Raw genomic sequence first — 10,675 nt, forward strand, 5'->3', positions numbered from 1 at the left:
GACATACTTTCAGCACAGGGATTGGTCTAATGTTGAGGAGAGCGTTATACCGTTAGACTCCATTTTAAAACCTGATGAAACGGAAACATCGTGCGAATTATAGAGGTACAATGTGTCTTGCACGTCGATAATAATTTATACGAATGTTAATTCGACGATCGCATCATGGCTCGCAACTTTCGCAGCCTTCATCCCTCTCTGAATCGCAAGGTTTAATCTATTTTATTATAATATATTTTATTATAATATATTACACTTATAATTTCTATAATTTCTCGAATGCATTGACAATTAACAAGAAATTCCCTGATTAAATACTATTATAAATTGAGCACAAACAAACGCACATGTAATCATAAAGTAATTACAATGTTGCAATTATTTTATAAGTTACAAGTAAAATATATAAGTCATTATATATATATATATATATATATATATATATATAAATTATAATTTAGTTATATATATATTAAAAAATATTTTGTCACAATTGAAATTAATACCAAAAATTTTATTATCTCGAAAGTTTAATCAGTGGACTGTTTACATTTTACAATTTTGGCGATTTCTGCATTTTTATTTACGCCGTTTTCTTTTAAATACTTATTAACTATATTAATAGTTTATATTATGAACTTTATAAGATCATAACTTGCGAATGAAAGAAATATTTGCGTGTTCGAATGTATCTTTCTTTCGATACAAACGTTTCAATGCATTCCATTCGGAATAAGAAAATTTATATTCTTCTGAAAAAATTAGCAGTTCTTAATCATCAATCCGCGAGTCTCGAGATTTTATAGCATGTTATATACAGACAAAAAAATGACAGAGAAAATATATGATTTTTTCCATTAACTCGAGTTTGTTGCATCGCTATAACCATCTGTCACGCCTCTCCTACACCACCAAGCTTCTTCTCGCAAGTTCGTCGCCTTTCCTCGCAATGAAATGTTCTAACCTGGGAATGAACAAACGATTCGATAGGTTGTATTTTACACGTTACTTATACGATTCATCTGTGTAAACAATGTATTTTATATATGAAAAATTTCTTTTTCTCTCGCTATTAGATAAGCATGTGCATGATGATCCGATATGATAATTTAATTTTTTTATTACTTGGAAAGAATTTATTAAAAATCCGAATGATCTCTTCAATCTCTTAAAGAATTTAATGAATAAAATCCAGAGAATCTTTTGTTTAAATAATTTGATATAAATTCAGCTTTGGATGTCACGAAGAAATGTAATCGTCGCATTTTGCATTGCAAATAAAATTATTTTCGCGCGTTTGAATCGAGATCTGAACACGCCGATGTCAATGCTTGATGTAAATTACAACCGGCGCCATTCCCAAATTAAACTAATCATCGATTTAAGAACACTCCACGAAGACATCGATGAAGCCTTTTATTGCAACCTGCACGAGTTCATAGAAAGCGATTAATCCTGAATTGCCTGATGAGACAGGTGGCACGTGAAAAACATTCACTTCATCGCATGCACGCTTTGAGCTACAGAAACCTCTGAGGCTCTATGAGACAAGCCCATTCAAAGTCTGAGCGTGTTTGCTACGTACATGCACTAACCGAAAGATTGAAGAAAATAGAATGAATCCATTATTTCGCCATTGTACGGCGAGATATTGAGTATTTTAAAACCAACTTTCACTTATCGTTTAGGCGCCTGCGGACGGAGACGTTGGAAGACAATCGAAGATGCAAGGGAATTACTTAGGTCAGTAACACAAAAGAAACTTCCTCCTTTGGCTTAAGAAATTCTAACAACACATGCATAATAAAGTTTAAAATAAATTATTAATAATTTTTACACATGATAATCTAAGACATGTTTAAATACCTATTATTATAATTGCTGTGTTCAGCGGACTCAACAATTGAGTGAGCGCTCACTGTTATTGGTGTATTCTTTTAGATCATTCAATCAGTATTTTAGAATCTGAAAGAATATATCAAGCAGCGAGCGCTCAATCTCTCAACTGTTGAATCCACTAAACGTAGCCAATGATTTTTTTCATTACACAAAAAGTGTAATTATATGATATAATTATAATTATGCTTTATTTTTATTATGTTCTATTTGTGTACATCTCGCTACTTTCAATCATTGCGAGATTAACCAAAATTTTAATTATTTTGCTTTTTTAAATAGTCATGAAATACTTTCCCCATAGAAAAAAAAGTCACATTTACATCACAATAAACTCACAATGGATAAATTGTGATATCACTGTGAGATTATTAATAAAAAGATTACAATGACATGTCACATATCTTGATCTGTATATATTATAGTAGTATCATAGTGATGTGCAACTTTCATCAGTTACATACTTAAGTTGTGTTTCAAAATTTACTGCTAGTACTGAAAATCTATAGTACACGAGACATAAACTATAGACTTTTAGTACTGGCAATAAATTTTGAAACATAGTCTTAGTGTCTAGTGATACTTGTGAGCAAACATTTCGCATCTCATCATGACTTGTAATATTATTATGATTTACTTTTTTTACTATGGGAGTTACATGTATATATAATTTCGAAAAAAATCTGCTTAATCGAATAGAGTTAATTATGAAGATTATTTCATTTTAGCACCAGACAAGCCGATAACTTTCAATACGTCTCCTATCTTCTTGCCGGACGGCCAACGAACTTTCGGCAATCCACTGAGCTATCTTGGTGGTCCGATGTTACCACGCAGGAATAGATCCTCTATCGAATCAGTGTTATCATTAGATTGATCGTGGATTATCTATACTTTCCTTTAAAGGACTATTGTGAATATTCACAGGAACAACGAATCGTATTTCCCGATCAAATCGGAAAGTTTCGAACGTGTTGAGTGCCAAATTCATAAATATCATTATTTTTTTTATACACATGTTATTAAACAAAACAGATTAAAAGAGAAAAGGAGAAAAAACATGTTAGATTATCTAAACAGCATGAAAATCTAAAATCTGTCAGAAAAATATTTGTATATATTTGGAAAACATCTTTTTTAGATTGTTATCTCTTTTGTATAATCGTTTGCTTTAATAATTACAAAAATAAATATTTCGATTAATTAACTTAATTAACGTTAAAGAATATATTTATGCACTTAACACATTTGATATTTTCCATTTTCAGTTCATCTTTCATTATCACAGAGTTATCCGTTTCTCGAAAGGCTCGTGTTAATAGCTCGCACCGAGCTATAAGCTAAATAGTTTCATCAGAAAAGATTCGCTTGGACCAATATCGCGATCGGCGAATTTTACTCGTGACAAGACGTTATAGTTGCTAATAAGGATTTGAAAACGTGATAACGAGCTTAACAATATAGTAACTAGTGATCGTAACAAACTCAATATCGGTCTCTTTGCAGCTAATAGAAAGCTGTTGTGCTCAAAGATGTATATCATTCCATACAATCTCATGAGGGTGCTTGTAAAAAATATCTTGTAAATCCGTAGTAAATAATAATTTCTGTATTGTTGTAAAGTGAACTGATAAAAGTTTCTCCGTTCTTAAAGAATCTCAAAATATAAAAGAAGTCCACTCTTTCTTATTCCCCAAAATTTTATCCTGTTAAAGATTAATACGATGAACTTTCAAACTGCAGACGACTTTGATCAAATTCTTCGATTAAATATTAATTTTATTGATGATTAATTTAACTGGTAGAATTACTCTTAAAACAAAGTTTCTAACTATATAATCTATTGTTCCCGAATCACTTTTTCTATATATTAAATAGTAAAAAATTAATAGTTTTATCCATGCTAATAAAATAGTAAATTGATAAATTTATTACTTTCATTATAAATTGCCGAAATTATCCCGAAATTGATTTCAATCAAACTTTGATTAACTTAATCTGTAATTAATTCAATCAATATCCATTTGAATTAGAGTAACTTTAACCCCAATTTAATTTACTTTTTTCATCTTTTTCTAGTTCTAAGAATTGGAAAAAGATAATTAAGACCAAATTAAAGAGATTAAAATTAATTAGAAATCCACATATGTCAATAAAATATGTTAATAAAATATAATGGATACTGTTTGATAATCCAATCAATTATTAATCAGAGTTTATCAAAGTTGTCCTAAGTCTCATTCCTTATCCTAGTCAAGATTCAATTAATTCTCTGTACAGCATTATGATAAACACATTATATTTATAAGTTTATAACTGCCTAATTGTAAGTGGACACAATATAATGATGTAAGAACAGAATAAAAAATCATTATTAACATCACGAGAGATCGAAGATGCACTACAGTAGAACACAGTATTTAATAATCAGTCATGTGAATAAATAATTTCTAAAGAACTTTTATCTCTCATTTCCACTAATTAATAAATTTACTTACCAGCGTCGCGGTCACTTCATCCGCCATTTTGCTTCAGTATATTATATTCGAATAGCTGTGAAGCAAGAAGATTTATAAACGATCTCCGAAATTGATTTTCCATCCTTTTTGTTCCTTCTCGGCACAGATTTCCGTCAACCTAAAAAAAAAACCCGAATATCATTTTTATTTGCAACAACAGAAAAAATGCAAAGTAATTTTGCCGTTAAATTTAAAATTTTGTCAACATTAAAGTAAAAAGAATAAAATTCGTTCAAAATGAAATTACATGCAAGAATTGTATCTCTCTCTCTCTCTCTCTCTCTCTCTCTATATATATATATATATATATATATATATATATATATATATCTCTCTCTTTTTTCCTCGAGATGTTTCGCGTCGAATCGCAACCGTGAAAAAAAGAATCACGGAGCTCGAGAATGATCAGTGTCGATAATTGACAAATACTGACGCTTGCTTACTGCGCGAGTTTCCGAATCGTTGAAAGATGAATAGATCGCGCATGAAATTATCGCCAACGGAATTATTTGTCGAAAAATTATACCGCACAGATCGATCTTCACGCGCGCGTCCGACTGATCTTCACGACTTGAACATCGCGATTGCGAGAATCGCAATCTCGAAGCACACATTTCAAATCCTACATGAACGTCAGAAAAAGTGATAACTTCAGACAGCACGTGAGTCGCGTGTCGCGTCGCGAGGTTGAGAACAGTTGAGAGCCCCGGGACACGTCATAATAATAAGCAACATGGCTGACCTTCGCGAGTATTGACAAGACGCGTGCTGCTGTTTACAAACTAGACAAGGAATCGATTATATCGATGAAGTTCTGACCCTATCAGGTCAGATTGTGCAATCTACTCTGTCATGGCACAAGCGAAACTCGACGTGCCGGAGAAATCTGGTGGAGGTATCAAAGAAAAGGACAAGGATTCCGAGGAAAAGGAAGGTATGTACTTGTTTTATACTAACATGAATCATTGCGTTATCATCCCAATCATCCAAGAAACTATATTCCGTGATACGCTATGTAATGATATATTATGTAGTTTTAAATAAGATTTACACGACTACTGTTTATATATTATAATAGCAATCGCATTATATATAACATTAATCTAAAATAGTGTTATATATTATATTAGAATATAAAAAGTATATATATAGTAATCATGTTTTTAGTCAATATTTATAACTGATTCTTATTTAAGACCGTCTTAAGTACAGTCTTAAGTCATGAATCAATTAGAAGGTTGTATTAGCATCTTAATACATCACTTAAGATGGTCTTGAAATAGTAATAGATTATGGCCAGTATTTACATTCGATTCTTATTTTAAGATTATATTAAGTAGTTTCTAAGAGTAGTTGCTAATGTAGCCCTCTGATTGATTTGTGAGATCTTCGATGATATCTCAAGACTGTACTTAAGACAGTCTTAAATATAAGACTTGATTGTGGATATATATCGGCCTATGAACATCAGCCTTATATGTTTTACATTGTACTTTATGGGTTCTAGCAAAAGACACAGGTGATATAGTTTAATACAATAGGTTTGTTTTTTTATTGCTGCAGTAGACTGTATTAGAATCTTTTTTTTTGTTTTTATCAAATTTAAATCATGTATCTATTTCATTTTAAGTATAAAAAGTATATACTAATTCAGCTATAAAAACAGACTTATGTCCTTATTGTTTACCAATGTTAAATAAAGATGAAATGATTCACTGTAGGTACATTCCATTTGGCACTCACAGTGCTTGTGAGCCACCATTTCCCTTGTTTTTGTCTTTGTTATTTAACAGTTGATAAACAATAAAGATAAAATAATTCCTGGAGCATTGTGAACAGCAAATAAAACACAGCCTATGAGATAAACTATCATTGATTTCAAACTATCATTTCTTGCTGAAAAGCTTTTTATATAGTAACTGTATTGAATCTTTTGTTAATTAATAAGAAATATTAATTAATAAAAAATTTTAATATAATACTTTAATCTTATTTTTTATATATATATTGATCTATGTGTTGCTTTGGTAGGTCCTACTGTCGTACCAGAATGTGCAGTATGCCTGCAACCTTGCATTCATCCAGCGCGATTACCCTGCAGTCATATATACTGCTATTTGTGTGTGAAGGGTGTTGCTAATCAGAGCAAACGATGTCCAATGTGTCGTCAAGAGATTCCGCCAGATTTTCTTGAGAGACCTCAGTTGGTGGAAGTGGAGGAGCCTCAGAAGGAGTTGGAACATCCCGAGGAAGAATACCAATGGTTTTACGAAGGCCGAAATGGTAAAATATTAATTTAATTAAAGATTACACTAAATTGAAATTGGTCAGCATTTAAAATCTGCAATTGTGTTGTCTTTTGATGGGAAATTCTTATAAATATCTCATTTATTGTTACATTTTGTTTAAATTTCTCTAGTTTGCAAATTTTTTTAAAGCATTTATACAAGGGCGCACAAAATTTGATATACTACCCCTTCTTAGGTTGGTGGAAATATGATCCAAGGACAAGCAATGATCTGGAGACTATTTACAAACTAGGGGACGCGCAATGCGAACTTTTGATCTGTGGCATGCTTTACGTAATTGACTTTGTAAACAAATGTCAATATAGAAAATACAACCCACGTTATAAACGTAATATCAAACGTGATACAAAAGATGCTCCGTGCAAGGGTGTCTCGGGTGTACGATAACTTATATAAAATATATAGTTTATTTGCTCGTGAAGATCCAATTTTAAGCCCTTATTTTACAACATAATATTGAACTATGTTTATATATACAATATTGTATTAAAATTATATTTTACATTATACACAATGAAGCATGGGCGTATGTAGGGGGGAGGGGCGCTTGCTCCCCTAAATTTTGGCAAGAAGAAATAAATTATAAAAATTATTAGCTGCGTTCAGCCGAAAATGTAGCTTTACAACTGTTGTAAAATTCTTTAATATGATTGACTTATACATTTAGATCTAGTAAAAAACCTAATAGCAAATTCGATTTGACGCACTTAGTGCACACTGGTGTGCATTAAAGCCGTTATACACAAGTAAAGATATGTTTATAAATATCGGTTAAATCGTGAAATATTCGATACACTTTATTGTGCCATTAGATAAAATATGTATTTTATAATTCGAAATATTTGCATTTTCCTATTACAAATTAAATCGGTGTACAACGATTTTAATATGCACCAGTGCGTACTAGTGCATCCAATCGAATTCGTCATAAGAAGAGGTCACTGATAATTTCTTACTTGGATTCTTTAATAGCTTTACTGAAGCTCGCGAAAAGAAAGAAGCTGGAAAAAGGTATATTTTAATAAATTTGGTCTGAAATTTTTGTCCGCCTTCTCCCCCGACTGAAATCTGCGTACGCCCATTCAATGAAGCATTGCATAGGTAAAAACAATATTAGAAATAAAAATGGAATGTGTGCGCAAGAATTATGTATATATGCTAGTATATGAAGTATTAACAGTTTTAACAATTAAAAGAGTTAATGCTAATAATAATATATAACTAAGACACTTAACATAAAAGAAATATATTTCTTTTTAATAAAACCATATTTTACTAAAAATATGTTTCTTTTTATATTTTCCCAACTGCAGTTTTTTACATGTCTGTTAATTTATTTATGTAATGACGCATGATCTGTTTATTCTCTTTCTTATTGTAACATGGAACAAATGGCTTTAAGTAAATTTTTACAGGTTGGTGGCAATATGATCAGCGTACAAGTATCGAATTAGAAACGGCATATAAACAGGGTAAAAGGACCTGCGAGTTGTTGATTGCAGGATTTCTTTACATTGCCGACTTTGGTTCGATGCTCCAATTACGTAGAAATGATCCTTCTAGACGAAGGAGAATCAAAAGAGATCTATATAATGTTCCAAGAAAAGGAGTCGCTGGATTACGGCTCAACGTACAGGACGAAGAGATCGTCAGAGAAATAAGAGGTGCAGAACGACCAGCTAGTCCTGCAAGTGATAGTATGGGTAAGATTGCGATAAGCGGAATAATAAAGAATACTTTCCATTAAAAAAACTCAGATGACACATTGTAAAGTCCGTATCAGATTAGAGAATGAGATTGGATTGGAATTTAACTATTCAGAAGAAAGAAAATCAATATCGAATTCGGTGAACATTGCTTTAATTTTTCAAATTCCAATCTCAATTTCTAGTCTGATGCTTCATATAATGAATCATTACATCTTTTGTCAATATTAAGCAAAGATGAAATGATTTAATGTAAAGATCTTATAATGAAGTTATAACCACGGGCAATTTTGTCAAAATCCTATGAGAAAGGTATATACCATTTCCCTCTATAGACATATACTATTTTATCCTAATTAATGTCTTACTCTATAATTTTAATGAAGACTGCAGAGTGAAACAATATAACTTAAAGTGAGACAGTATATGTTCTTTTTTATCTCATAAAATTTTGACAAAATCATTCAAACTCTGGTCAGATTCGGTTATAAGGTCTCTAATTTTTATTATGTCATACTATGTCATCTGCGTCTCTTGCTAAAAAGCTCTCAAAATTGTTTATAAGCATATCTTTGGTCAAATTTGAATATTATATACAGGTACAGGAGACGGCACAAATACTCCTATACCACCTAGTAATACGCCACAGACACCTGCAGGTGGGACAGCGAGTGGTGATGCTACTCCTCTAAACGATAGAGTAGATCAGAGGTCGGATTCCTTGCATCAAGTCCTAGAACAAATGCGCTCTTTAGTTTTAAGAGAGCATCTGTCCTTAAACAGCGATAATGAATTTGAAGAAGATACGGAAGACACGTCGATTTCGGATCATCCCACTCTTTCATAGCTACAAACATCGAATTTATATTTATCAGAGACCGTCGCAATCTTATTTCAGAATATCCAATTCATTTCCATACTTTTTGTATTGCTACTCAGCTCAATAAGATAGTATTCTATACACACACGCGCGCGCACACACATATTTGTAAGTGTATCAACAAGATTGACAAACGTTACTTATCAGTTACTTTAGCGTTACTTTCTATAGTAAACAATTTAATGACGATGTTGCAATTTTTTATGACGATAACGCTAACTAACTAAACGCTAAGGTTGTGCTAAGATTAGAAAAGTCACTTTGAAAAATAATTTATCATCATTACGCGTTACTTACTAAAAAAAAAGTAATAAGTAATGAGCAATGCGTAACGTTATTTGTTACAAGTAAAAAAGTAACATGTTACAAATTAAAAGGAAAAAGGAGTTATTTTTTTCAATAACGAATAACTTTTCAATCCGTTACAAGTAATGTTTGATTTTTTGTACTCTGATGTTACCATTACCGTCATAAAAAATTCACAATGTCATTATCAAATCGTTGTTATAACGATATAAGGTAACGATCAACAAAGTAACGCGTTACTGCCAATCCTGTATATCAATATTTAAATTTTATTGATCTAGCAAATTACATTGCTCAATTATGTATGGAAATTGATATACCTACAATTAAGTATATTTCGAATTAGATAGCTATCTTTATTTAGTAAGTACGCTCTTCTCTCCCTGCTCTTAAAAACTGTTTAATTACAATTATAATAAGACGAGAAAAGTATCAATTAAGTTGTCATTGAAAATAGTAAGAGTTTGCGAAGTGCGGATTTACAATTTACAAAATAATCACTTGTTGATGAATAATGTACTTAAAAGTCTAACTATGAGAATTACTGTGTTGGATAGCAGTAATATAAATTTATTGCTGTGACAACAATTAGTCGTATAAAATAAGATAAATATACTATAGCTATTCTAAAATATATTAAAATTTCTATAATAAAAATGTGTTCATGCCTTAGAAAGGCGTATAAAAAGAGAATATAAGAATTAAACATGTATTTATTAAAAAATTTGAGTGCAATACTCGCTAATTGATAATCACTAGTTTTGAATAAAATCTGTAATCTTCAATGTTTAGAAATATCGAATTATCTTCTTCTCTTGTAATGCACATAGAAATAAAAGATGCATTTTTCTCGGTAATTTGTAGCTTATTCTCCAAGTAAAACAAAGAAAATTAGAACCTATAAGAATATTTATTAATTTAATACAAGATATATCTGTAAATAGATGAAAATACACGGATAAAAATATTCCGCAAGGAAAATTTTTAAAAAGCAAGATAATAAAATTTTTTATTTCAAACACTAGATTTATTTACCTCAGTTTACTTTCTTTTTCTGTG

The 10,675-nt window shown here is 31.0% G+C and overlaps 2 protein-coding genes and 1 long non-coding RNA gene across 4 annotated transcripts in view; 2 read left to right on the top strand and 1 right to left on the bottom strand.

The window, feature by feature from the left end:
- The window catches only part of RhoGEF64C (Rho guanine nucleotide exchange factor at 64C), a 121,842-nt gene extending 116,858 nt beyond the window's left edge, over window positions 1-4,984 (bottom strand). Inside the window, exons 1-2 of one of the 2 annotated variants that reach the window (XM_011064322.2) lie at window positions 4,849-4,984; window positions 4,395-4,533 (exon numbers count right to left, since the gene is read on the bottom strand). The gene's annotated coding sequence lies outside the window, so the exon portion shown is untranslated. Of the gene's footprint in view, window positions 1-4,394; window positions 4,534-4,662; window positions 4,732-4,848 lie in introns of those variants that run through there. The other variant, XM_011064321.2, reaches the window with a different exon arrangement.
- Window positions 87-4,354, top strand: LOC147910650 (uncharacterized). Its single transcript, XR_015544061.1, has 3 exons — window positions 87-210; window positions 1,689-1,743; window positions 2,625-4,354. It is a non-coding gene; the product is annotated as an uncharacterized LOC147910650 (long non-coding RNA).
- Window positions 4,985-5,135: 151 nt separating the features above from the next.
- Window positions 5,136-10,635, top strand: Rnf146 (Ring finger protein 146). The gene is made up of 4 exons (XM_011064317.2): window positions 5,136-5,349; window positions 6,447-6,698; window positions 8,140-8,427; window positions 9,030-10,635. Exons 1-4 carry the CDS (start codon window positions 5,268-5,270, stop codon window positions 9,275-9,277), a joined length of 870 nt encoding a protein of 289 aa, XP_011062619.1. The 5' UTR covers window positions 5,136-5,267; the 3' UTR covers window positions 9,278-10,635.
- The last annotated feature ends 40 nt before the right edge of the window (window positions 10,636-10,675 follow it).

This window comes from Acromyrmex echinatior, chromosome 2, assembly GCF_024713525.1.
Source record: "Acromyrmex echinatior isolate Ae372 chromosome 2, ASM2471352v2, whole genome shotgun sequence".
Classification (NCBI taxonomy): domain Eukaryota; kingdom Metazoa; phylum Arthropoda; class Insecta; order Hymenoptera; family Formicidae; genus Acromyrmex; species Acromyrmex echinatior.